We start from the raw sequence: 27061 nt of genomic DNA on the forward strand, positions 1-27061 counted from the left end.
TGCCCGTCCCTTTCTGTCCAGTGCTGGTGCGGGTGCCCATGGTGCCATCTGCCTCCAACCCCTACGTGCTGCGGAGCCAGGTCCAGGTGTCTCCTTGGGGCCCGTCCCTAGGTCCTACTCTGGTCTCTTCCTTGGGAGAACTTGGCCTTGTGACCTGAGCCAGCCTGCAGCCTCCCCAGCCTCCTGCTGCCTGTGGGCCCTGCCAGAGGAAGGTGGTGGGACTGGCCCTGCTCTTCTGCTGACACAGGTCCTTCCCTGCTGCTTTTCTAGGAATAGGGAGCAAATCTGCGCAGCCCTTTTAGGATTATTTATGAGCTTTTTGTCTTGATCATTTGAGGATTCACAGATTGCTCGAGAGAAGTATAGTTTTAGTGTAACTAATTGAACACTTAAAAGTGCACAAGTTGCAGGCATGACATTTTCTGTTCAAGTGATAAAGCAGAAATAACAATGAAAAATTCACCATTTTCACCATTTTATGCTTGAAATGATGAAGTCTGTTACTATGGTGTTGAATTTGAATTCCTCTTGTTAGGTTACATGCAGTCAGCTTTCTTACCACATGTGGGCTGTCTCCTTTTCCATTCTTACTCACAAATCTGTGCTTAAATCTGTAACAGGTTTAATGGAGCTGAAGAGTTGAATTGCTGGGATTAGGAGGGAACATACTCTGGCATTTGTGGCATAGCTGAAAATGTTCTGGTTTTGACCCGGCTCGCGGCAGGGCCATGCGTTTCCCGTCTGCTTGCCCCACGTGCCCCGGCCCCTGATCCCCCCGAGGTGAGCCTTGGGATGGTCAGTTCTTTCCCCGGATCGTCGGCAGCGGCTCTTGGGCCTCCCCTCCCCTCACCTGGTGTTGATTCCACCACACACGTGGAGCTTTTGTTGTTGTTGTTGTTGTTGTTTTTGAGATGGAGTCTCACTCTGTCGCCCGGGCTGGAGTGCAGTGGCGTGATCTTGGCTCACTGCAACCTCCGCCTCCCGGATTCAAGTGATTCTCCTGCCTCAACCTCCTGAGTAGCTGGGATTACAGGTGCCCACCACCATATCCAGCTAATTTTGTGTTTTTAGTAGAGATGGGGTTTCACCATGTTGGTCAGGCTGGTCTCCAACTCCTGACCTCATGATCCGCTCGCCTCAGCCTCCCAAAGTGCTAGGATTACAGGCGTGAGCGACTGCACCTGGCCACACGTGGTTATTTTAAATTTGCTTTTGCGTCAGTGACATGTTCATGTTTTAAAATTTTGAAGTATGAAAAGGTGCAGAGAGACCTGGCCACACGTGGTTATTTTAAATTTGCTTTTGCGTCAGTGACATGTTCATGTTTTAAAATTTTGAAGTGTGAAAAGGTGCAGAGAGGTTTCCTTCTTTCCTCTTCTGCCCAGCACGTTAGCACCAGTGTTCACTTCCGGTGTTTGTTCCAGAGAATTCTGTTTAACAAATAGAACAGTTTGTTGGTGTTTGCATGTGTCTGTGTCAATATGTGTGCATGAGTGCGCGTGAGGAACGTGTGTGTCACTGAGTGTGCATGTGAGGAGTGTGTGCATGAGTGTCAGTGTGTATGCGTGAATGAGTGTGTATGTGAGGAGTGCTTGTCGGTGCATTGTGCATGAGGAATGACTGCATGTCTGAGTGTGCATGAGTTGAGTATGTGTTGAGTGTGCATGTGTGTTGTGTGCATCAGTTGTGTGAGTACGTGAGTGTACCTGTGAGTTTGCGTGTGTGTGCATGCGTGTGAGTTGTGTGCATGTGTGTGCAAGTGAGTTGTATGTGTGAATTGTGAGGAGTGTGTGTGGAGTGCATGTGTTGTGAGTGTGCATGAGTTCACGTGAGTTGTGTCAGTTGTGTTCGTGCATTTGTGAGTCGAGGTGTGTTGTGTGCATGAGTTGTGTGCATGTGAGATGTGAGTATGTGAGTTGTGTGTGTGAGTTGTGCGTGAGTTGCATGTGAGTTGTGTGCATGTGCACGTGTGAGTTGGGTGTGAGTTGAGTGAGTTTTGTGTGTGGAGTGTTGTGTGTGTTGTGTTCTGTGCGTGTGCATGTGTGTATGTTGTGTGCGTGAATTGAATGAGTGTGTGTATGTGCGAGTTGAGTATGAGTTGTGTGAGTATGCGTGTATGTGCATGAGTTGAGTGTGAGTTCTGATTGTGCATGTGTGTGAGTTGTGTGTGTGAGCGTGCAGCCCTTGCTTCCGCAACAGACACCCGTCTTCACTAGTGGGCCCCCCTTGCCTCTAGTTTGGGAGGTGGGGCGGTCTACGCAGGGTCCTCGGCGCCCTTAGATGGAGCCGTTGCTTTTGAGTTGCCCTCGGTGGTGCAAGTGAGCAAGGCTCCGCCTTCCTCTGTCTGTGCCCTGCGAGCCCAGGGCATGGTCAATAGCACTTCGAGGGCTGTGGAGCCCTTCCTTGAGTCAGATCTTAAGGCAGGACAGGAGCTGTCCCGGTGAGAGTGGATCAGGGGAAGGTAGAGGGGATGAGCCCAGCCGAGGCTCCTCGTGGGTCCCTGGCCCTGGTCCTCCCAGCTCCACTCCATGCCACAGCTGCCTGGGGCCACTGTGTCTCTTCCTGCTGCTGCCGTGGGGGGCCTGTGTCCAGGTCCCCACTGTGATTGTCAGTGTTCTCTAGAGCAACAGCCAGGGGGACAGGGAACCCAGGTGGGGACTCACGACAGGACCCAGCCTAGTCATAGTGGGGCCATCAGGGCGGAGCCTGCAGGGCGGTTGGTGATGAATTCTTTTTCTGGAAAAATGTAGGTTTTGCTCTAAAAGCCTTCAACGGGTTAGACGAGGCCCACCTGCATCGAGCACAATTTCCTTTGCTTAATGGCTCCTTTTCAAGGAGCTTAGCGGCAAGTTCTCAGCTGGCCTTTGGCTGAATAACGGGATAGAGCACCGTCAGGCTGACACGTAAAACTGACCACCACACCCTTCGAGGCTCAGAAAACTGCTTTCCACCCAGAGAAATGCACCAAACTCGAGACATTTTGCATCCACAGGCTCCCCAAGGATGAGAGTCCCAACGTGGAGGTTTTGACAATACATTTTACGTGGGCTATTTTAGTCGTGGCTGTTTGGTTTGCCTCTAATTGTTCCCTGAGAGCAAAATGCTGCTGTGAACATTTGCACACACACTTTGTGTGTCTGACAGTTCCATGTCCTCACCACCATTTGGTGGTGTTGGGTTTTCAGGCTTTGTGTGTCGCAGGTGGGCTCTTACTCATATCATGCCTGTGGCCCCGCGGTACTGGTAGGAGCTTTCCCTCTGGCTTTGCCTGGTCCACCCTGCCCCCGTCCCAGCGTGACCTGGCCCCAGGGCTGCCTGCATCCTCCTCCCTGATGTGTGCAATCCTGTCTGACCTGCGCCTCGTCCTCAGGGAGGCCAGCCGGGAGGCCACAGCTGGCCTGGAAGTGTGCTTGTCTGTCTGTACCTCAGGGCTGCCTGTGCACCCCCTGTACTGAGGGGTGATCCAGGCTCACTGAGAATCTGCCCACACTGTTCCTGAGAGCGCAGATACGTGTGTAGGCCAGGTGCAGGGGCTCACACCAGAAATCTCAGTGCTGCAGTGGGAGGATTGCTTGAGGCCAGGAGTTCAAGACCAGCCTGGGCATCAACATGAGGCCCCATCTCTACAAAATAAAAAAAAAAAAAGTAGCCAAGCATGGTGGCGCATGCCTATAGATAGTCGCAGCTACTTGGGAGGCTGAGGCAGGAGGATCACTTGAGCGTGGGAGGTCGAGGCTGCAGTGAGTTGTGATTGAGCCTCTGCACTCCAGCCTGGGCGACAGAGCCAGACCCCGTCTCAAATGAGTAGGCTGGGCACAGTGGCTCACGCCTGTTATCCTAGCACTTTGGGAGGCCGAGGCAGGTGGATCACCTGAGGTCAGGAGTTCAAGACCAGCCTAGCCAACATGGTGAAACTGCCTCTCCACTACAAATATAAAAATTACTGGGGCGCTGTGGTGCACGCCTGTAATCCCAGCTATTCAGGAGGCTGAGGCAGGAGAATCACTTGAACCCAGGAGGTGGAGGTTGCAGTGAACCAGGATCGTTCCACTGCCCTCTAGCCTGGGTGACAGAGTGAGACTCTGTCTCAAAAAAAAAAAAAAAAAAAAGAGTAAATGTATAAGTGTACATTTGAGTGTGTACTTTGGCAGCTGGTGCGTGGAGTGTCTGCGTCCTCCCCATGCTGTGTGGTGGCTCCTGTCTTTAGTCACTGGGGCCCTTCCAGTCGTGGCTTCGGCGACTGCGATGTGTTTGCTACCTTTGGTTATTTGCTGCCTTTTTCTCATAGTGTGCTCATGATTTTTAACATAGTGGGTCCGTGGAGAGCGCTCAGACACAGGTCATGGCTGTGCACGGTGCAGGTTCACCTTGTCTGCGGCGCCGGGCCCGGGTCCCTCGGTTGCTGCTCATATGGGAGTGCCCAGCACATGTGGGCATTGGATTATACATGTCCTCTTAGCCCAGAATGACTGCTTCCGAAAGAGCATCTCCCTTTGTTGTGTCTTTACTTTCCTCCTGCTTCAGTCTCATGTCTGTCAGCTTTAGGGTTCTAAGTGGAGGAGGAAATTTATCAGTGATGTGTGGTCAGAAGCTTAGTGTTGCTTACGTAATTCCTTACTCGTGGTGACTGTCGCTTGTGAACTGTGCCCCCCGCCCCCACACACGCACTGATCTTTGTACAACTGTTAGGAAGGGGGTTATAGGAAGGGAGGGTATAACTTTTGGTTGGCCTCTTCAAACTGCCAGCCTCCTACAGAACTGTCAGGAGAGGCCATCCGCTTTTTCTCTCTTCGTATTTCTCTGTTTTTAGCCTGAAAGACATTAAAAACCCAGCCTCTGTTTTTAGCCCAGTAATGGCATTTCTGTGGCTGTAACCCTTGTTCCCAGGTGTGAGATGATGACTCTTGGATGCAGGGTAGCCTGCTGGAGCTCTGTGTGTTTGGACAGAGAGGTTCTTGGGAGTGACTTCAGCCATGCTGTGAACTTGGAGTAGTAACCGCGTGTTCTCAGGAGCAGGTCCTGCCGGGGGCCCAGCCACGTCAGGCACAGTAGGTGTGTGGTTTGTGCAGCTGAGGTCTCTGATAACTGCCAGAGGATAGGTTTTGTGTGGGAGTTGCCTCAGCCTGCGTTCTAGGAGCTCAGGTCTCCTGAGTCTGAATGGAGTCTGGGGAGAGCAATGTCTCCATTGGGCAGGTGCCTGGCTGTGGTCACTTAGGCAGGAGCTTCCTCCTCAGTGCTGACAACAGAGAAGAATGTTCTGTTGTGGCCAGTCAAGTGTGCATAAATGCTGCTTGCAAGCCAGCCACAGAGGCACTCCCCTGCGGAGCTACTTCCCTGCGGAGCCGCTCCCCTGCAGAGGGGCTGTGCTTGACCAGATGAGCAGATAAAACATCTCCAGCTTGGTGGGCAAAACAGTAACTCGTAGACCTCTGGCTCTGACAATGTAAAGATGTTAAAATTGTTTTTCAGAAAATACAAAACTTTATGGTTTCATAATTTATCTTAAGCCCTATAGATATTAATAGGATAGGACAAGTAATGATAAAAATGTGAGTACTGTATTTAGACTCCTTTTTCTGTTAATGGATTATAGCAACTTAGACCATATATATTCTTAACTAATTTTCTTCCCAAGAAAGGAATTCTCCATTTAAAATGCTGTATATAAAATGTTTTTAATTAGTTCTTTTGAAAAAGGCTATGTGTGCCTTTTACAGTTGAAACAATATTATTTCTGTAGAGTCAGCCTATGGGCCATGTCTTCATGTGACTCAGCTTGTCCCTGAAATGTTAGTCCTCCTCCCTCCCATGCATAGATTGTGTGGGTCAGTCTTACCAAGAAAATATGTGGAACACTCTACTTATATTGCCAGATTAAAACTAAATGATTGGCTGGGCACGGTGGCTCACACCTGTAGTCCCAGCACTTTGAGAGGCCAAGGCGGGTGGATGACTTGAACTCAGGAGTTCAAGACCAGTCTGTGCGATGCGGCGAAACCCTGTCTTTACAAAAAATAAGAAAATTAGCCGGGTGTGGTGGTGCGAGCCTGTAGTACCAGCTACTTGGGAGGTTGAGGTGGGAGGATCCCTTGAACCGGGAGGTGGAGGTTGCAGTGAACTGAGATTGTACCACCGCACTCCTGCCTGGGTGACAGAGTGAGACCCTGTCTCAAAAACAACAACAACTACTAATTGAAATAACATTCTACCCTGAGGTGGACAAAAAAGTGGCGGGGAGCGACAGCCTGGCTGCCACTGGTGCGTTTGGACTGGAATGACCGCCTGGGGAACTGGGCGGACTCTGGGACGGCGGCCGCTTGGACCCAGGCTTCGCTGGCGGCAGGCGTGCTGAGAAAAACACACAGCATGCGGTTCAGTAATAACAAACAGCATTTTCATATGACGTCTGTGTTCATATGACCACTTTATTACGATGGAATAGTGTAGCAGCGTTTGAGGAAATCAGCGTGATCTGTACGTGTGGGTAAGTCTGAACACAGTGTTGGCAGAATTGCAGAATGCGAGCCATATAATATTTGTCTGTGTTTCAGAGGCGCACAAAAAACAATCGTTATAGCCTTAGGTTCAGTTCCGCACATCCTGGAAAAGCATGAAAAATGAAGAGAGTGCGTCCCTGCAGGCCCTGGGCGCCGCACACGGGCAGCCTCGCGGGGAGGCTGAGGGTCCTGGGGACTCATTTTATTTCTGCTCCTTATGTCTCTACGAAACTTGAAGCAAGTATGATGATAACAGTGTATCTGAAGTGTACTGGAATAAAATTGTCGTGTTATTGTTTGTATTTGAAAAGTTTCTCAATGAATAGAAACAAGAAGCCCGGCCAGGCACATTGGCTCACACCTGTAATCCCAGCACTTTGGGAGGCCAAGACGGGTGGATCACCTTAAGTCACGCGTTCAAGACCAGCCTGGCCAACATGGTGAAACCCCATCTCTACTAAAAATACAAAAATTAGCCGGGCGTGGTGGCGGGTGCCTGTAGTCCCAGCTACTCAGGAGGCTGAGGCAGGAGAATCGCTGGAACCTGGGAGGCGTAGGTTGCAGTGAGCCGAGATGATGTCACTGCACTCCAGCCTGGGCAGCAGAGCAGGACTCCATCTCAAAAAAAAAAAAGAAAAAAAGAAAGAAAACCCACCCACCCAGCTCTGGTCCCCAGACATCACTGCCCTTTCCAGCCTGTACTTCTGGGTGTGGGTCTGAGATGTATTCAGGGAGGGCCCTTGCTGCTCACTGGCCGGGTGGGCGTGCGAACTCAGCCCCTATCTCAAGGCCCTTCTGAAATGCTGCTCTGGGGCGGGGCAGGGGATACTCACCCTCAGCCTCAGGATTTCTTTCTTCTCCCTGTTACTGATGCACGTACCCTGCCCTCTGTCCTGCAGAGACTCAGCTGGTGACCCAGGGGTGCTGCTGGTTGATGTGTGCTGCTCAGAGGTTCTCTGTTGGTTTGTGTCTAGGCTGGGAGGGGCCCTCTGTGCTTGGCAAGCCCTCGGGCTCCAAAACCCTTTACCTGCAACTGGTGTGGGGGCTTAGACTCCAGGTGGACAACAGGAGCGAGTGGGGAAGCTCAGGGGCCCTGGACGTCTGCCTGCATTCACTCATCCTGTGCTGGGTACCAGAGGAGGGACCCTCTTCCCTCTGTGTGTTTCTCCCCCTTCCTAGCTGTGAAAACCCTTAGCAACCCACCCCAGCCTCATGGTGCTGGCCTCTGGCCCAGAGAGAGAGACCTGGTTGGAAGGACAGATGGCGTAGACAGGCCAGCCAGCCGGCCTGTGGGCAGAGCAGATGGAGGGCAGGCCAGATGCCCCGAGGGTCTCAGCTACACTGCTGTCCCACAGCCCCACCACCCCCCGAATCCCCGAGTCCTACCCACACTCACTGCTGGGGCAGGAAAGGGGAGCCCCAGACTGGGACGCCCGAGTGCACGGTACCTGTGGTGCTGGTGGGCGGCGCTGTGGCCGGGCGCTGTGGTGCTGTGGCCGGGCCATGCAGGACGGAAAGAGCCGCCTGGCTGCTGATGGGGAGTGATGGTGCCACTGGCTTTTGTGAACTCAGAGGTCTGTTGCTTTCTCCACATTTATTGAAATTAGAGACTCGTTTGCAAATTTTAAAAGATGTTATCTTTGTAATGAATCAGCTAAATATTCTTGAAAGCTTACTATTTACTCATCTGTACATGAATCTGAAAAGTGTTTAATTATGTATTTTAAATCATTCCCTGCATAGTAGAATATTATGTTTGCTTTTAAAAAGTCTTTCTCTGGTAAGTATTACACAGTGTATATGTGCATCAAATCATCACTTGTACATTTTGAATATGTACAATCTTTACTTTTCAATTGAATATTCTAAAATAAAAATATCTTTCACATATATAAAACAATTAAAAAGTAAATATTTGCCCTTTCTTAGGATACACATCTTTATTTTTGGAAGAAAATTATCCCACAGCAGATCATCTTATTTTAGTTCCAGAAAAGAATTTTAAATATGTGTTGATATTGGTTGGTAAAAATACTAATATTTAACCCAGTTGAATCAAAAGGCAAATGTCTTTTTAATCACTTCCTAATAATCTGTCTTGGCCAACTTAGGTTATTAAGAGAAATTATTAAGTGTTCTTATATAGCAGCAAAATTCATTCTTTAGTATATTTTAAAGAAACGCATAAAAAGCAGTAGATGTTTTTAGAACGCATGGGTTGTAAAGGGCCCCAAAATGAAACCAGATCGCAAAGATGACGTATTCGAAAGTCTCACCAATGATTTGTGAGTCATTTTGGTGCTGACTGGTGGGAATGAAGGGAGATGCCTGTGGGGAAGTCCAGGGTCCTGCAGCTCCTCGGGCGGCTGTCGGGGGAGGCCCGAGGTCGGATGGGCAGCCGTCCGGGGAGGCCTGAGGTGTGGCGAGATTGGGGAGTTCTCCTTTCCTGATATTGTCATGACCCGCAAGTCTGTCTTTTCTTCACCTGAGGGTATCGCGCATTTTCAAATGTGGGGCCATCGGCTCAGCTCCGCCAGCCATGCCGCGGGGCACTGCGAGCCCCTTGCTCCTCCGTGTGGCCGCCTAACGCCCCTCCCGGGCTGTGCTGGCCACGCGGGCCTCCCACCTTGTTTCCCAGGGTGCTCGCTACCACCTAGTTTACAGGTTCCTCTGTTCTCTCTGCCCGCTGATGCCAGTTTTTGAACTTTATCATTACTGCTTCATTTTACTATTTTTGTGTAAATGTTCCAGGACTTTGTCCACTGCTGTGTCCCTAGGACCTTTTGCATTCCGCTGTTGGAGGAGAGAGGCCTCACGTCTCCTGCAGAGGGGTCCCCACTTGCTTCACCAGTGTTCTGAGGGCTCCTGTGTGTTTAGAGGCGCAGCCTCCACGGAAGGCACGCTCCTTCCTGGGAACAAATGTGGCTCTCCTTCCTAAGGAAAAGTGGATTATCAGATTTCCATGCTAGGTTTGCAACCTCATAGAGAAATGTTGGGATAAAAGTTCTAGTTTTAAAATTCTGTTCCATAATTGTCACAGAATCACAGACTTTTCCAGGCCGTGGTCCCACCAGCACGTTCTGCAGACCTCACCGAGGGGCCAGAGCAGTGGGTGATCAGCCTGGGTCACCTGGGTCGCGTCAGCACGGCCCTGCAGCTCTCCCCTTACGGTTTTACGTTGGGAATTAAGCTTCATGGAGGTGTTTGCACTTGAGACAGTACAAGTGGGGAAAGCTAAGCATCTCTAATGGGAAGCACCATCTTGCTGGACGGTCACTTTTAGCCTTAACTTAGAAAAGGAGTCTCGCCCTTGACCTGGTGTCTTTGTGTTGCAGGCGTGGTGTCCCTCGTGGCTGTTCACCCCTCCACCGTCAACCCGCTCGGGAAGCAGCTCTTGCCAAAAACCTTTGGACAGTCCAATGTCAACATTGCCCAGCAAGTGGTAAGGCTCCCGCAGGAGCGGCCAGTCGGGATCTTGGTGCGGGGTCGGGGTTGGGTGAGCCGTGTGGTTGGGGGTGTTCCCAGGCATGACTGGATTTGGACTCTGGTTGCAGCATAGGGCCTTCCCCTCGTCAGGGAGCCCATGGCCAGTGCTAGATTTTCCACGGCCCTCTGCAGCTGCCTGCGTGTTGTTGTGGGAGACATGATGGCATGCACAGCACTCCTGTGTGCCCCAGCCCACGCCGTCCTTCCAGTAGCTGGAGGGTGGTGGGCGGGGCCCCAGCCCCAGCCAGAGGCACCTTCCTCTTAGCGTCAGAGCTCAAAGCTCTTCTTCTAACAAGGGCTTCTTACGTGATGTGGCCGAGCATTGGCCGTGGCCCTCCTGGCGACACCAGGCTGGGAAGCCAGGTAGGGGCAGGGCCCTGGCCGTGGCTGTGCCTTGGCCCCGGGGCAGTGACGGGGCAGATGCCGCTCGCTCAGCTGCGCACAGGAGAGGGGCGCATGGGCGTTGGGAAACGGCGCGTCCCCCTCCCCAGGCTGCTGCTGGCCAACTGATGCCGCGTCTCACAATGCTGTTTCCTGTCTCTGTCCACCCTCCGCGTTCTTGCCGGTGGCAGGCTATTGGAGACAAGGAGCCTGCACGGAATCCTGACCTCACCAGAAGTGGGGCCCCAGGCACTGGGTGGGCAGGTTTGGCTGTGACTGGAGCTGGTGGTGAGGGACACAGCAACCCCAAGGCTAGGCTGGGCTTCCAGTCCTTCCTCAGGGACTTGTTTATGGTGCCTGAGAGCTCCTTCCTGGTCCTGAGATGATGCTCTGGCCCCGCCTAGGCAGCTGTCCCAGCCCTGTTCCTGCCAGCCGTGGGCTTTGGTGATGCAGCACCTCTCGCACCCCAGCCTCCTGGTCCGCTCCAACCCCTCACCCTGCACTGCCTATGCTGTGGCCATGTCCTCTTACAAGGATTGAACACCTCCGGGTGGGATGAGAACCTGTCCGTTCACCTATCCCCAGGTGTCTCTCAGGCATCCCCAGGTGTCCTCATGTGTCTCTCAGGCATCCCCAGGTATCCTCCCATGTCTCTCAGGCATCCCCAGGTGTCCTCACGTGTCTCTCAGGTGTCCCCAGGTGTCTCTCAGGTGTCCCCAGGTGTCTCTCAGGCATCCCCAGGTGTCCTCACGTGTCTCTCAGGTGTCCCCAGGTGTCCTCACGTGTCTCTCAGGCATCCCCAGGTGTCCTCACGTGTCTCTCAGGCATCCCCAGGTGTCCCCAGGTGTCCTCATGTCTCTCAGGCATCCCCAGGTGTCCTCATGTCTCTCAGGCATCCCCAGGTGTCCCCAGGTGTCCTCATGTCTCTCAGGCATCCCCAGGTGTCCTCACGTGTCTCTCAGGTGTCCCCAGGTGTCTCTCAGGCATCCCCAGGTGTCCTCACGTGTCTCTCAGGTGTCCCCAGGTGTCTCTCAGGTGTCCCCAGGTGTCCTCACATGTCTCTCAGGTGTCCCCAGGCATCCCCAGGTGTCCTCACGTGTCTCTCAGGTGTCCCCAGGTGTCTCTCAGGCATCCCCAGGTGTCCTCACATGTCTCTCAGGTGTCCCCAGGCATCCTCAGGTGTCCCCAGCCCTGTAGAGCGCTCTCTGTACTGAGCTGTTTTCTGTTGTCTAGGGCATCTCCCTTTGGTCTAATCATGTTTTCTTTAGAGAACAATGACCATATACCAGGGATATTTTGGTCATTTTTGTACTTTAGTCTTTATTTTATATGCAGTCCTGCTATTTCCATTTATTTAAATACCCTTGAAATTCTCTGGACTCTTTAACAGATCTTAGGATATGAGTTTTAAGAGAGAGCGGCTTGTGGGTCACACCCTTGAGAGATGTGAGCGGGATTGCCTTCCCCGTGAGCCCCCCCACGCACCCCCTCCCCATGCGTGCTCCCCCGCACCCCGTGCGTGCTCCCACACAGCTGTCCTGAGTGAGCGGTTCCAGGTCCCACGCAGCTTTCACGGCCCCTTTCCTGCCAGTGGGAGGTGACAGAAACCTCGCTCTGCAGAAGTTTTGTGGCCATTGAAAGTAGCGGTTTCTGGAAGCTCTTCCATGTTATACGGCTGATATAACTGATCACGGCTGATCACGGCTTTTCAGTAAATGCCATTTTGATAAACGCTAAAAATTCAGTTTTTGTTTTGCTTTATAATTAGATTATAGATTTGACTATAAGTTGATTGGGAATTATAAGGTTGATTTTATAGGTGCTTTGTATCATAGCGGAGTTTATCTGGGTGAATAATTGTAGCACCACTTCCGTCTTGACTGCCGGTCTGAATACACTGGAGGAAAATGAATGAGAAGATTATCTTACTGATGTGCTTTAAACTTCGTCACTGAAAGTCTAGTTCCTGATTTAAATTCACCTGTTCGGATGGAGCTTATCATTGCTGTTGTATGCTTTGCAAAATCTCAGTGATAGGAGTTAAAGCTGACAAATGGCAAATGTCTCTTAAACCTTTTTATATACCAGAGGTTTACAAAAACCGGGACTGGCTCCTTCTGATGCGAGGGGTGGAGCTCAGTCCAGGCATGTGAGTGAAAGCGGTGGGAGGTTCCTTCGGTCTCTGACCTTCACCAGCCAGCACAGGGCTTGTCAAGGTCAAGGTCTTTTGAGGTGCAAATGCTCGTGAAGCCTGCAGTGCTGCAAAGCATAGCTCACGCACAGGAAGGTGTGCGGGACGGATGCGCTCAGGCGGCAGGAGCAGCGGCCTGTGTGAGACCCCCGTGAGAAGCAGCCCCCACCCAGGCCTCTGTCCCAGAAGGTGGCATCTGTGGTCGCAGTGGCCTTTCCTTTGCAGCTGCACCGCTGGCCATGTCTCTGGACACTGCAGTTAACCTTGGTCCATCTCTAGGATTCTGTGTCTGGGTGGGGTCACGCTGCACAGAGGCGTTGTAATCTCAGTTTTTAGAGTGTGTGAAATTAAGGTGCAAAAAGTGTGCTCTTAGGGCAGAAGGAATTCCTTAAATCAGGAATCCCCAACCCCTGGGCCTGTTAGGAAGCTGGCTGCATAGCAGGAGGGGACTGCCTGAGCCCTGCCTCCTGTCGGATCAGCGGCATTAGGTTCTCGGTTCTCGGGAGCGCAAACCCCACTGTGAACAGCACATGCAGGATCCAGGCGGCACTCCTTATGAGAACCGAACGCCTGATGATCTGAGGTGGAGCAGTTTCTTCCCCAAACCACCCCCCACCCCGGTCTGTGGAAAAACTGTCTTCCACAAAACTGGTCCCTAGTACTGAAAAGGTAGGGGATCGCTGCTTTAAAACACCAGGGTTCGCTGTGGAGCCAGTGAGGGGGGCTCCTGGGGGAGGAGGACTGGTCTCAGGCAAGGTGGACCTCTGGCAGGTCCTCTACTGTGGGATGCTTACACCGCGTGCTCCATTTTCTAGCAACTGCTGGCATGGAAGCTGCAAAAGCTTTAGAATCAAACGGCTGTGTTTGAAGCCGTGTCATTTAGCTTCTCTGAAGCACAGCTTGGATTCCAGCCGTGAGCACAGTAGGAAGAGAAGACCCCTCGTGACCTGTGGGGCCCGGGTCACCTCCCCTGCTCCCCCACGAGAGGCAGGTGGGGGAGTCATGAGGGCAGAGCCCATCCTCCAGAGAAGCCACCGTTAAATCCAAGGAGTGGGTGTCCCTGGCACCTTGCAGCCCCGCCTGCCTCCTGCTCCCAGAGGGCTCCTGGATCTCCTGGAAAGCCCGGGTTGGAGTCAGACCCACTGCCTCCCAACTTTGGGCAGCACCCCTCATTGTGCTGTGACCACTTCTCCCTTCCAGGGTCTCTGCCCACCGCTCCAGCTAGTGTGGCCTCTGCTTCCGAAACCACCTCTCCTCTCCTAGGGGCCCAACTCTGAACTGTCCTTCCCGGCACTGACCCATCCACCCTCTGGCACCTCCTTGGTTGCTGTTTTCCCTGCGCTTTTGCCCACACACGCCCTCCAGGGCTTCAGTGTGTTGCTGTGGCTCCTGTGGTTGTTGAGTGTGGCTCCTGGTGTAGGGAAGTGAGGCTGGGAGCCTGCTCCATGTCTGTTGAATGGGAGGCCAGAAGGCATCCTGTGGCACAGGCAGCCGGCCGGAGTTCACCCGGCTTCCTGTGCACCAGGAAGGAAACGCACCTGTGCCAGGTCCGGGAGTGAAGCGTCTGAGTCTCATTCCTGGGAGGGCTGGCTCCAGGCCGCCCCTATGAAGCTGACTCAGCTCACAGGGCTGGTGAGCTGCAGGTGATGGGTGAAGAGCAGGGACAGTGCTGCGGAGATGCAGCGAGGGGAGCTGCCATGCAGGGCACGCAGAGGAAGGTGCCGGCACCCTCCCCCAGCACTGCATGGGCCTGATAATGTGGGGCCTTCCGCAGGGAGCAGTTAAAGCAGGAGAGTAGGAAGGGCTTCCTGTAAGACCTGACCTCCGTAACAACGCTTTCCCAGTGCACTGGCGGCTTGGTCTCAGGGTGCCCTGGGTGCTGAGTCCTGTCTTCCAGGAAAGGCTGTTGGTGAGCACCATTGAGCACCTGGTGTGCACCTGCCCTCTGGTTTTCTCTTCTTCCCTACTTACAGTGGGTTTGACCTGCGATTTTTTGACTTTAAGATGGTCCGAAAGCAACACGCATTCAGTGGAAACAGCTTCCAGTGTCCACACGACCATCCTGTTTTTCCCTTTGAGTGCGGTATCCAGTTCTGGGATACCCACACTCATCTAGAGTGGGCTTTATGTGAGATGCTTTGGCCCGACTGGGCTAATGTGCGTGATCTGAGCACATGTAAGGTAGACTGGCTAAGCCGTGATGCGCAGTAGGACAGGTGGATGACGTGCATTTCGACTTAGGGTGTTTTCAGCTCACGCGGGTTTATCGGGATGTTCCCCATTGTGAGTCAGAGCCACTCTTCGTGAGTCGGTTTGCTCCTGACTGGAGGACGGCGGCACAGTGATGGCATTTGTCTTGGGGCCAAGATCCAGTGCCTTGTGTGGTCCTGGGATTCCTGGGGAAGGGAGTAGACCCATGAGGTGGGTTAGAATTGTGTGTGGGATTCTCCAGTCCCCCGTACCTGTGCGTGTGGTATGCGCAGAGCCAGCCAGCACTGCCTGGTGTGGAGCTGGCGGGTTCTCAGTCTTACATCGGCTCCCGGAGAACGGCATCCGCTGAACTCAACGCAGGAAGCCGTGTGGGGCCAGTGTGCTTGCAGGCAACCGGGTCGCAGGGTCCTTTTGTCAGCTATTTCGATCTGCCACGTGGTGCAGTGCCCCAGCACACACACACACACACACACACACACACACACACACACACACACACACACACACACACACACACACACACACACACACACACACACACACACACACACACACACACACACACACACACACACACACACACACACACACACACACACACGTATTAAACCAAACAAGCTTCACAGGACATTTATTCATGCCCAGGAGACTTATCTTTTGTATGGTTTCGTTTTGCAGCAAATTCACTAGTTTGATTTCGTGGCCTGCTAACGGGGTGATCCACGGAAGGCCGCACTCTGATGCGTCTCTGATCATCGGAGACATGAGTGTCAATGAAAAGATTGGTCCTGTTGAAATGCTTTTCTTCTCAGGAGCTGACAGGCGATCTGGCCTGGGGATACTTGGAAAGTGTCCCCTCAGCTGCTCCCAGGGCCACCGCAGGTGATGCATTTATCCCTGTAAGAAGGGGAGCTGGGGTGGCGGGCCCAGCTTAGAGCAGCTCAGGGCGTCGGCCGCATGAAGCACCCCCCGCCAGCATGCAGGTGTCCAGCTCCAATCCCTTTAGCGGAAGCCACATGCCCACACAAGCAGTTCAGTCGCTGAGGCACTTGGATTTGTGGTGAATTGAATGACTCAACATTTACTGAGAAATAGTGTTTCCAGTTTAGATAGAGTCATGCCACAAGATCTTTGAAGTCAGAGTTGTTTGCCTATACGAAGGTGCCCGGGTTTTCACACTCAAACATTCATTGAGGAACCAAAGTGATAAGAACTTGTCAAAAGTCACACCAGCCAGCATGTCCCTTGAGGAAGAGATAGTTGTCGACACCTCGGGTGTGCTGTGGGGTGAGGTGGGTGGGTCAGCGTCCACACTGGCCTTGCCTCTCGTGGTTCCCCCGAGAGGGGCCCAGGTGTGTGAGCCCCAGGGGTGCGTGGAGCTCCCCACCTTCCGCCCCCAGTGCTGGTCGCCCTCCCTCCTTGCCTGACGTCATTGCAGGTGCAGGGGTCTCCCCGGACAGGGCCCCAGGGCACAGGGTTACCAGGTGATGGCTGTCACCCTGCCTGTGCTTTTGTCCTTCGAGAGCTATTTTGGTTTGTTTCAGGCCTCTTTTTAGTACCACGGAAGGATACAATTTCATCCTCATCCATATTGCTAAAAGGAAGTAAAAGGGTGAAGGGAAAAACAGAAGCGTGCCGAAGTGCCCTGTGTGGAATTCTGTGCCGCCCCCTTCGTTAAATGACCGTTAGCGCTTTGGGGGTCACGCTCTGCCCTGTCCTGTTCTTGCTTGCTTGGGTTGTTCACAGTTTCTTGTTGCTTTTGTCTAATTGGAGAAGATGCCTGTGACTGACAGGAGGAAGATAAGCCACAGTCAGAACAGGTGTGGTGATGCCGTCACCGTGTCAAAAGCGGCCACCGCCGGACGTTTTTCCTGCCCCGTCGTGGCTGCTCGCTGTGGTTAACAAAATTCCACAGTGGCTGTGGATAGCGAACAGTTGGTGGGCGTGGCACCCTCGCCGTGTGGGCGGGGACTGACTGTCTGAATTGTCTTTTTTGACTATAGGTAATTGGTACGCCTCAGAGACCGGCAGCGTCAAACACCCTGGTGGTAGGAAGCCCACACACCCCCAGCACTCACTTTGCCTCTCAGAACCAGCCTTCCGACTCCTCACCTTGGTCTGCCGGGTGAGCACTTCCCTCCGGACCCTTAGAGTTGTAGGATTGCTTGCGGTTCGCACCTCCACGTTCTCCTGGGCCACGTGCGTGACACAGTCGCACGGTGGGGCTCCCATGCGCATTGATGTCAGCCTCCGAATCACACTCACCCATCATCGTGCCCCGCACAGGTGTGCAGTCGAGGCGCACTGCCTCGGTCACGGAGAAGTCGGGCTGGGCACTGCCCACCCTGCTTTGTGTCTGGTGTAGTGGGTGCTCTTGGAAGGGCTGGCAGCTCTTGGCCAAGACGGGGAGAAGCTGGCCTTGTACTTGCCACAGGACCTTGGAGACTTTTCATCGTCTGTGCTGGGAGCACGCGGGATGGATTTCACCCACTGCCCCTGAATGCAGCCTCTACTGCCCCTGGGGTTACGGCCCCCGTGAGTGGTCCCACCAGAGTGGCTCCTTCCACTAAAGCAAGATCTGATGAGCTGTGTCTTTCCTTAAAAAAACACACATGCAAAGCTACAAAAACCTACCTGTGTCGGTGCCCAAAGCTTCACCAGCTGGGACCGCAGGTGACCTTTCCCGCCACGTGGGGACTGACCAGAGTGTAGAGTTGGGCTTTCCCTCTGTGTGAAGAACACTTAGTGGTTTGCACCTGTTGTCAAGCGGCTATCACAGCCCAAGCCGTATGAAATTATAGCCTGCTGAAATTTGTCCTAAAAATTCCCAAATGTACACTGAAATGTCCCATAGTTCCTGATTCTGGTTGCCCTCTTTAGAAAAGTGATGCCTGTGGCTCACACCTGTAATCCCAGCCCTGTGGGAGGCCGAGGCCGGCAGATCATGAGGTCAAGAGATTGAGACCATCCTGGCCAACATGCTGAAACCCTGTCTCTACTAAAAATACAAAAAAATTAGCCAGGTGTGGTGGCAGGCGGGCGCCTGTTGTAATCCCAGCTCTTGGGAGGCTGAGGCAGGAGAATTGCTTGAACCCAGGAGGCGGAGGTTGCAGTGAGCCAAGATCGTGCCACCGCACTCCAGCCCACTACAGAGCGAGACTCCATCTCAAAAAAGAAAAAAAAAAAAAGAAGTGCTTGGTGTACTGATAGGCCTCTCATATGCTGAGTACTGATAGGCCTTCCATATGCTGATTCGGGTCCTGGGGACGCCTCCCGTTTTCCCTGACACTTGGAAGGACAGAGGTGCAGCCTGCCAGGGAGACACTCGCTTTCTGACCTGCAGGAGCACTGGGCCTGGGGGCTGGGGCTAGGTGGTCCTGGCCTGCTCACGTGTTGGATCTGCTGCGCCCGTGGGATGTGGCCCCTTTTTGTGCAGCTCATTAGAGCTCTCAGGTAAAAGCATTCCTCGATTCAGACTGATGCTCAGGAGGGCTGACAGTCGCTTCTTTTTTCCTTTGTATTTTGAAGGAAGCGCAACAGGAAAGGAGAGAAGAATGGCAAGGGCCTGCGGCATTTCTCCATGAAGGTCTGCGAGAAGGTGCAGAGGAAAGGGACCACTTCCTACAACGAAGTGGCGGACGAGCTGGTCGCGGAGTTCAGTGCTGCCGACAACCACATCTTACCAAACGAGTCAGTAAGTGTGTGCTGGGGGCCGAGAGGCCAGGGTAGCGGAACCAAGTGGTGTGGCACGTTTTACTCTTTTAATATTGGGAACAGTTAAAACCATACAGAAAATTCCAAGTACAGCATGACAGAATTTTTCCCAGTCCATTTGCTGGCATGATGCTCTGTCAGCGTCAGTGAGCGAGCACGTGGGCTGGCTCTGCACATCCAGCGGCCCAGAAATGCAGACGTGCCCTCCTCGCCAGCTGGGCTCGACACCAGAGGGCCCCCAGCTCCCCTCCTGGAACACACCGGGATTCGCACAGCCCTGTCTTGCCCTGCATCATCTGTAGGGTGGGAGTGCTCCCTGAGGACGTGTTGGGGTGACAGCTCTGTGAGCGGGGTGCCCCTTCAAGCCGGTGCGCGTGGCCTACAGTTTAAGGTGGGATCCACAGGCTTTTTTGGATCATTTGGAAAATCCACTCCCTGTCATCCGCAGGCTTATGACCAGAAGAACATAAGACGGCGCGTCTACGATGCCTTAAACGTGCTGATGGCCATGAACATCATCTCCAAGGAGAAGAAGGAGATCAAGTGGATTGGTCTGCCCACCAACTCGGCTCAGGAATGTCAGAACTTAGAGGTGGCCCTTCAACCTTGATTTCCCTTCAAGTCTGTGTAGATGTGTTTGTTGTCCGTCACTCAGAAGGGTCTGGGCTCCATGCCCTTATGCTCTCTGTGTCCAGACGGCTGGCAGACGGTCATGCAGACGTCTCCCTGCGTTTCTCAGTCTCGGCTGTCAGGGGAGGGAGCATGGTTGGTCCAGACCCACTAGAGTGTGTTAAACTCTAGCATAGGTTAATTGTGAATCCTAGTTTGTGGGATTTTTGTTTTCTTTTTAGATACCATAGTTAAATCCAAGAAATGAGAGGAGAGGGGAAAAGGTATAGTTTAGAAATGGAAGAAAAACTCACCTGTATTTTGTGGCACCTGCTATGTCTAGATTTGTCCATATCCCTTCGATTACATTCAAGGTAAACATAGGTAACACTGAGGATGCGGGTTGTAAAATGCACTGTATGGAACAATCGTGATGATTCTCTACATGGGGGGTTTGTTTTTGAAGGTGGAAAGACAGAGGAGACTTGAAAGAATAAAACAGAAACAGTCTCAACTTCAAGAACTTATTCTACAGGTAAGAGAATACATATCTTTGGAGGCAGGGTAATTTTTATTTTACTAATTTAGTTTTATAACAGCAACATACTGCCTTGGGTTACGCTCCTGTGTGGCAAATTAAATGACTGCTTTAAGATTCTGAGTGTGAGTTCATCTCATAGGTGTTGAATGTGGGCCGTGTTCCCAGAGCGAGGTTGTGTATGTGTGTGCGTATGCATGCATGCGTGCGTGTGTGTGTGCATGTGTGTGTGCACCTGCGTCCATGTGCCTGTGTGTGTGCATGTGTGTGCATGCCTGCGTGTGTGCCTGCGTGTGTGTGCACGCATGTGTGTGCGTGCCTGCGTGTGTGTGCCTGCATCCATGTGCCTGTGTGTGTGCATGTGTATGTGTGTATCCCTCGTCACAGTGTCTAAACAGCCAAAAGACAGATGGAGGGATGACTTCATGCAAAAGCAGCATTTGAAAAATCCCCTCAGAGGTGCTTAACCCAAGGCCCAGGTGCCAGGCGAGGCATGTAAAACTGTGGTGGGCGCAATGCACCTGGGTCTTGACAGTGCTGATCAGGGCCCTGGAGCTGGCCTTTCCCACCTCCCATTGAGTGCTGAGGGTGGGCGGCACCCCTGGGGGCCCCGTGTCTGGTGTGGAGGGGGTCGTGTGCAAGGTGCTCAGTGCAGAGCTGACTGCTGCTCTGGCCGAGGTGTGCTCGAGCCCTCCCAGAGGGGATGGTGTGGCAGCCATGGTGATGGAGACTCGTGGGCGAGAGCTGCTCAGGGCCACAGAGTCTGTCAGGAGGGACAGTCCTGGTTGCCAGTGCCTTAGTACCTGCCCAACGGGGATAGACCCAGGGTGGCCGGGAGAGGAAGGGAATCTCCTGGCTCTACATTAATAGCAGAGAAGTTCTCTCCAAGTGGAACACTTGGTTTAGGGCTTGAGGCCCTGGCCCTGGGTTCAGCCTTGCAGGGCCCATTCCCCCAGAGGAGCACCCCTGCAGCACACGGGCCCTTCCGCGTTCTACTTCCCAGGGTGGGCGAAGTCCACGGCATGGCACCCCTCCAAGGCTGTCACCCTGTAGGTGCCACGGGGGTGGGTGGCCTCAGAGGGGTGAAGGACAGCAAGAAATCAACTTCCAAAATTGGTGTTTTGTTGAGCACCCTTGCCGTGGTGGACGTTTTCATCACGGGCACAGATGGCTGTGAGGTGTGAGCACCCTTCCCATGGAGGACACTTTTATCACGGGCCCGGATGGCTATGCGCCCGCTTTCCCTTAGTTCTTCCCTCAGGATCTCGTTTCCTGAGCGCTTTTGTCCCTGGGCTGCAGAGGTCAGCACCCAGCGGCTGGTGCTGGCCTTTTCAGATGTCCAGGCCAACTTCTCACTGTTGCCTGGGCGCAGGGAGGGCTGTGAGGACCCCTCGAGCACAGGGACTGTGTTCTCGTGCTGCCACGGGCCACCTGGCTCCTCCTTTTTTTTAGCAAATTGCCTTCAAGAACCTGGTGCAGAGAAACCGGCATGCGGAGCAGCAGGCCAGCCGGCCGCCGCCACCCAACTCAGTCATCCACCTGCCCTTCATCATCGTCAACACCAGCAAGAAGACGGTCATCGACTGCAGCATCTCCAATGACAAGTAGGTTGTGGGCGGGGAGCCATTCTCTGGTCGCTTATCTCTTTTTGAGGGAGCTGACCCCGTTGGGATTGTCACGAGGACAAGTTTTAAATGTTGCACAAATAGCCGGGGTTTGCTGTCCATTGTGGGGTGGCGGGAGGCTGTGTCCCGGGAGCGTGTGCCTGAGGGCATGTCCTGGGAGAATGGACCTCGATTTGCCTCTCACCTCATTTACTGCGGAGTTTGTAAATTCTGTGAGGAGATGCTGATGACTGGGAATGTGGAGGCTGTGTGTGGCGGTCCGTGGGTCAGCTGTCCTGGCCCCACCGGTTACTGGCTCCACTGGGAGACCCTGTGTTTCTGACTGTGCCTTTCCCCTTCAGATTTGAGTATCTGTTTAATTTTGACAACACATTTGAAATCCACGATGACATAGAAGTGCTGAAGCGGATGGGCATGGCTTGTGGACTGGAGTCGGGGAGCTGCTCTGCCGAAGACCTTAAAATGGCCAGAAGTCTGGTCCCCAAGGCTCTAGAGCCGTACGTGACAGGTCAGCGATGCCCAGACAACCCGGCGTGGCTGTGTGAGGAATGGCTCCCAGCCTCGGATGGCGCCCTCCCCTCCCAGCTTGGGATGTGTCTTGCTGAGATTGGGCCCACGTGTGTAGGGCCAGGAGCAAAGACAAAGGGGCTATGAGGGGCATGGGGGCGGGGGTGTGGCTGGGGCGGGGTCCAGCCAGTGCCATCACCCACTGGATGTGGGGGCCTTGAGTCTGCAGGTGGCTCGTGTGGATTTCCCGTGTGGTTTGTATGAGGAGATGCTAAGTCAGGATTTTACCCTCCACGTAGGCCCAGAAGTAGAAGTTGACATTCTTTGAGAAGTGCAGTTGGATTGCTGATCCCACCCACTGATGGTAGCTGATTGGTCACTAGGGCAAAGTAACCAAGAAAAAGCGTTTCAGAGTCATTGGCGTCCTGCTCCGGAGGGCCGGGAGCACAGGAGCTTTTGTTGAAGGAACTTTTTTTCTGTTCTGGTGAATTCTTTCCGTGGGGCCGTAGGGTCCCAGCCACTGACAGCAGAATGGCTTTAAGGTGAGAAATTGTGAAAGTGCCATATCTGCTGATCCTTCTCTTGTCAGGCTAAACTTGGGGTGTGGATTTATTCCCCGAGAGGGTCAGAGATTCCTCCCTGAGCTCCTAAACCACTCCAGATCTTGTGAAAATCTGGCTGGTCCATGTTGTCAGGTGACAGTGGGCTCCGGCCGCCCACGTGGGCTGAGCCCTGACCCCGGCCTCTGTCCTGTGCTTCGTGGAGCCGCCAGGATGGGCTGTGGGAAGAGGGTTTCAGCTCGACACTTCATTCTGTTCTGTTTCACGATGGGTGTGATACTGATGCAGAAGCACACGTGTGCCGTTTGTAAGTCAGTGTGTGCAGGTATTTATTGCAAGGCTGTCTGTGCCTTTTCAGAGAAGACAGGCTTATGTGACTGCACAGCGGGATGTCCTGCTCCGTGGCACAGTGCAGAAAATACTGGACAAGTGAAGGATATCTGGAAGCTTCTCCAGCCGTCTGTCCTGTGGTGCTGCGTGTCATTTTGTTGGTGGCCTGTGCGTCTTGTGTTGTTTCTGTTTCATGACCATTCGCTTATTTTCTTTCCCTTTTCAGAAATGGCTCAGGGAACTGTTGGAGGCGTGTTCATCACGACGGCAGGTTCCACGTCTAACGGCACAAGGTTCTCTGCCAGGTGACAGTGGTTGAGGGTGTGGGAGAGGCATCGTCTAGGCCTCCCCCAGGGTCCAGGGGCCAAGGCAGGGCAGCCGTCTCGTGTGGCCATCAGGTCCGAGGCTGCTCCAATGTGGCTTGTCTGTCCAGGCAGTGGGGCCCTGCTGGCTTTCCCTGTGTGGCTTTCCCTGCTTGTCTCAGTTGGTTTTTGCTCACTAAAAACTAAAAGTAATACATGGTGGTGGATTTTTTCAAAGTATCACCTAATAAATAAAGTAGGAACGAAAACCACCCAAACCCTCCTGTCCCGGGCAGCCCAAGTAACAGCAAGTATTTCTAGGTTTTTTTCTCCCATTTTTCAGAACACATCTGCAGTCACAGTGCACGTATTTTTCAGAACGGTCACAGTGCATGTATTTTTCAGAACGCATCTGCGGTCACAGCACACATATTTTGTTCCGTGCATTTTTCAGCTTACATTTTATTGTATTAATATATATAGTTTCTATGCTATTAAAGGGCCTTTATTTAAATAAATTTGTATTTAATCTATAACCTGCAATCCCATAGAGTAGAATGATGTCCCTAGGTATTGATCTTAGTGCTTCAAAGATAAATATACCTTTTATGGTAAATATTAACAAAACAATGATTTTATTAACTATTATATTGCATTGTGATACAATATATAATATTACTTTATATTATAATCTTAATAAAATCTTTCATTAGAAATATAAGAACTTAGTAACCTATGGGTCTGGATAACAGGGCTCGACATAGTGAGTTGCAGTGCGCTTGAGCCTGCGTTGGGATGTGCTGTAGCCATGAGATGTAACAGGTGTGTCAGGCACGTGTAGCTTCCTGGCCAGCTCTGGAGGTGCAAAGCCAGCCTCTGCCAGCCTTAGCCTCCTCACCTGTAAGGTGAGACTGGTGATTGATGAGTTACTGATCTGTGGCAAGGATCAGTGAGATGGTGATGGAAGAAAGGACTTTGGTGACAAGCTTTTGACAGGCCGATTCTTGTAGCTATGTGTGAACGTGTAGGGGTCCGTCTGTAAACATGTTTAACATGTTTAACGCTGGTTCTTCCATGAGGTGGGATACGGGTATTTTTAGGACTTTTATCATCATATAATCTTTTTATGGATGTGATTCTTCAGACTCGTCAGTTTTTCATAACAATAGAAACGAAGCTATTACCAAATACCAATTTTCATAGTGGCATGATAGGACATATTATAAAAGTACCTCATGAAAGGACATCTAGGTAGTTCCCAGTTATAAGAAAAACTACAGTGTGCAGCTTTATGGCTGAATTTCTCACCATTCTGACTTGTTTCCAAGATACGGAATTACTTCATCAAAAGGCACATTGACTGATTTTTATTGTAGTGTTAATAAATACCATTAAAATGTATTAAAATATGTACATATGGGTTTATGTTAATTGAAAAACATTTTTAAATGTTAGGAATGTTGTGAGCTCTGGTTGGTGGTAGGTTTTTGTGGTGCTGCCAACCCTCTGGGTTCTCAGTCCATGCTGCCAGATTCGACCCATGCTCTGGACTTCATCCGGTCCTGCCCCAGGCTCTCTTTTTTCCTGTTGCTGGTTATGAGTGAAAGTCCTGGAGGGAGGGGTCTAATGGTTTTACAGTTTGTTCCCTCTGGGGCACTGCTCCTGATGGAATGATGAGTGAGGGAGAGGCAGCGTGTGACTGCTCGGCCTCCTGTTTCTGTTGTTATGGATGCCAGGAGACAGGGCTAGAAGAGAACCAGACAGGGATGGAGTGAGTGCCAGAGCGCTGGTGTGCTCTACTGCAGACACTCACAACCTCCCAGTTCTGTTTGTGTGAATGACAAAACCCACACCTGTGGGGCACTGCCTGTCCTTTGGCCACAGGCCCTCAGGCGAGGGGAGGCTGAGTGGGCTGCCCTGCACTGACCACCCCTCATCCGCCTCCTGCCTTGCAGTGACCTGACCAACGGCGCAGATGGGATGCTGGCCACAAGCTCCAATGGGTCTCAGTACAGCGGCTCCAGGGTGGAGACCCCGGTGTCCTACGTCGGGGAGGACGATGAGGAGGACGATGACTTCAATGAGAATGACGAGGACGACTGATGTCCTCCCCACTTCAAATTCAGCTTCAGGAAAACGTTTAGGAAAAGAAACTTTTTTTTTAATGTGGGTTTTCTGTTCCTTTTGGCCTACTCCCAAGAAGATATTGGTAAGCTATTGAATTTAGATATGCACCTCTAATAAGCAAGGATTGTTTCCCGTAGGATTAGGATGTGCTGTGGATGTGTGTTTTGATACCAGTGTGCTGATGCAGAGCGTTTATTTACTTTTTAGGATTTTGTGTTTTCATTTGCTATTTTTCTTTAAGTGCAGAGTTCATTTTTGCCCCTGAAAAGTTTTTGCTGAGTTTGCTGAAGAAATTGTATTTCATCCACATCCATGAAAATAAAACACCCTCCTGTTGTGGACGGTGAGCACCTGATGCCGCTTATTTGCCGTGAGTTTGGACGGCGCCCCTGATGCCACTTATTTGCCGTGAGTTTGGACGGCGCCCCCTGATGCCACTTATTTGCCATGAGTTTGGACAGCGCCCCTGCTGGCGGATAGCGAGACTGTGGAGTTTGTTCAGTGGTACGGTGTCCAAGCAAACAGCAGAATTCGACTTTCTAAACAGCCCTAAGCAAACAGCAGAATTCGACTTTTTAACCAATAAACACCATCAACCTTATTGACTTTATTGTCCCTTAAATTATATTGACTGTTGTGATTCCATCAAGTTTATACACTCTTTTCTCTCCCTATTTTGCAGCAACAAATTGCGAAGTGCTTTTGTTTGTTTGTTTTTGTTTGGTTAAAGCTTATTGCCACGCTGGTGCGGCTATGGAGACTGTCTGGAAGGCTTGGAATGGTTTATTGCTTATGGTAAAATTTGCCTGATTTCTTACAGGCAGTGTTTGGAAACCTTTTATTATATAGTTGTTTACATACTTATAAGTCTATCATTTAAAGACATCTACTGAAACAAATGTATTTGTTTCATAAGCATCTTCCTGTAATCTATTATAAAATTGAAATTAAATATAGAGAATGTTTTAACAATTTTTTAACTCAAAATTTGTCAATCATTTTTAATAGTTCTTTTTTTATAAAAAGAAAAAGGAATTTAAGGACAGGCAGTAGTCTCTTTTAAAATTTATTCACAAAACCCATTAACTGCACAGTTGCTATTAGCTGCCTGTTCTAAAACGATAGTCTTTTTATTGAAACACAAATAAACTTTTCTGTAATATTTTATGGAATATAAAGAGACTTTAATTGTTTGACTTGTTTAACTTGGCACTGTTAGTTTTTATTAATAAAACGCGCATGGGCATTTTAAACAAGCTGTGTTTCTCTAATTCAGGATTATTATCTAGAAATTTGTCTGTCTTGTTGGTTTTACTTTATACTTGAGTGAGAAAGTAGGTTGTTAGGCCCAGACGCCTTAGGCCTGGGTGGTCCCTGTGGGTGTGAACCCCTTCCCCACCAAATGTTGTCTGAGGCACATCCTCTGGGAGCTTACCCTGAAGGTGGAAGGTGGCCAAGGGTGAAGGTCTTGGTGGACACAGGGCAAAGAGGCACCTTCCTTTTTGGTGCCTGTGGTGCAGAGAAAGATAAGCCAAGTTCCTTGGCCCTTTTTCACAATGAAAATTGAGACAAAATTTAAAAGTTTGACTTTGAGAACAAGAATAAAATTGAGAGGATTCTGGGAAGATGGCGGAATAGGAAGCACCAGGAATCTGGCTCCCCAGGTAGACGTCTACCTTGCGGGCAGGATCTGCCTGATGCAGCTGTTCTGTAACTGGAATCTACTGAAGGCTGAAAACTTTCAAGGGAGGCTTGGTCAGCACATTGCAGTTAATTTTGGTCCATTTCAGCTTTCTACCCCAACCCCTGTTCCTTCATTTTTCTCTTACCCCTTTTGGAAGCCAGACATTGAAGACTAGGATGTACAAAATCAACTGTATATACGGGGCTGCCCAGGGAGAGGCTCAGAAAAGACCCGAGAAGACCTTATGTTTACACCTCAGGCTGAACCACGGCACAGGTATAGCCTAGAGCTGTCAAAGA

At 51.6% G+C, this 27061-nt stretch overlaps 1 protein-coding gene across 6 annotated transcripts in view; it reads left to right on the forward strand.

The window, feature by feature from the left end:
• The window catches only part of TFDP1 (transcription factor Dp-1), a 57970-nt gene extending 31639 nt beyond the window's left edge, over nucleotides 1-26331 (forward strand). For 3 of the 6 annotated variants that reach the window (XM_015121520.3, XM_015121522.3, XM_015121521.3), the window contains exons 4-12: nucleotides 9833-9939; nucleotides 16770-16891; nucleotides 18295-18460; nucleotides 18929-19072; nucleotides 19556-19624; nucleotides 21080-21231; nucleotides 21594-21760; nucleotides 22876-22954; nucleotides 24907-26331. In XM_015121520.3, coding sequence (XP_014977006.1) covers nucleotides 9833-9939; nucleotides 16770-16891; nucleotides 18295-18460; nucleotides 18929-19072; nucleotides 19556-19624; nucleotides 21080-21231; nucleotides 21594-21760; nucleotides 22876-22954; nucleotides 24907-25054 — 1154 coding nt within the window. In that variant the 3' untranslated portion in view covers nucleotides 25055-26331. The remainder of the gene's footprint in view (nucleotides 1-9832; nucleotides 9940-16769; nucleotides 16892-18294; nucleotides 18461-18928; nucleotides 19073-19555; nucleotides 19625-21079; nucleotides 21232-21593; nucleotides 21761-22875; nucleotides 22955-24906) is intronic. The other 3 variants (XM_077974117.1, XM_028837391.2, XM_077974118.1) reach the window with 1 other exon arrangement.
• The last annotated feature ends 730 nt before the right edge of the window (nucleotides 26332-27061 follow it).

The sequence above is a fragment of the Macaca mulatta genome, chromosome 17 (genome assembly GCF_049350105.2).
Source record: "Macaca mulatta isolate MMU2019108-1 chromosome 17, T2T-MMU8v2.0, whole genome shotgun sequence".
In the NCBI taxonomy this organism is placed as follows: Eukaryota; Metazoa; Chordata; class Mammalia; order Primates; family Cercopithecidae; genus Macaca; species Macaca mulatta.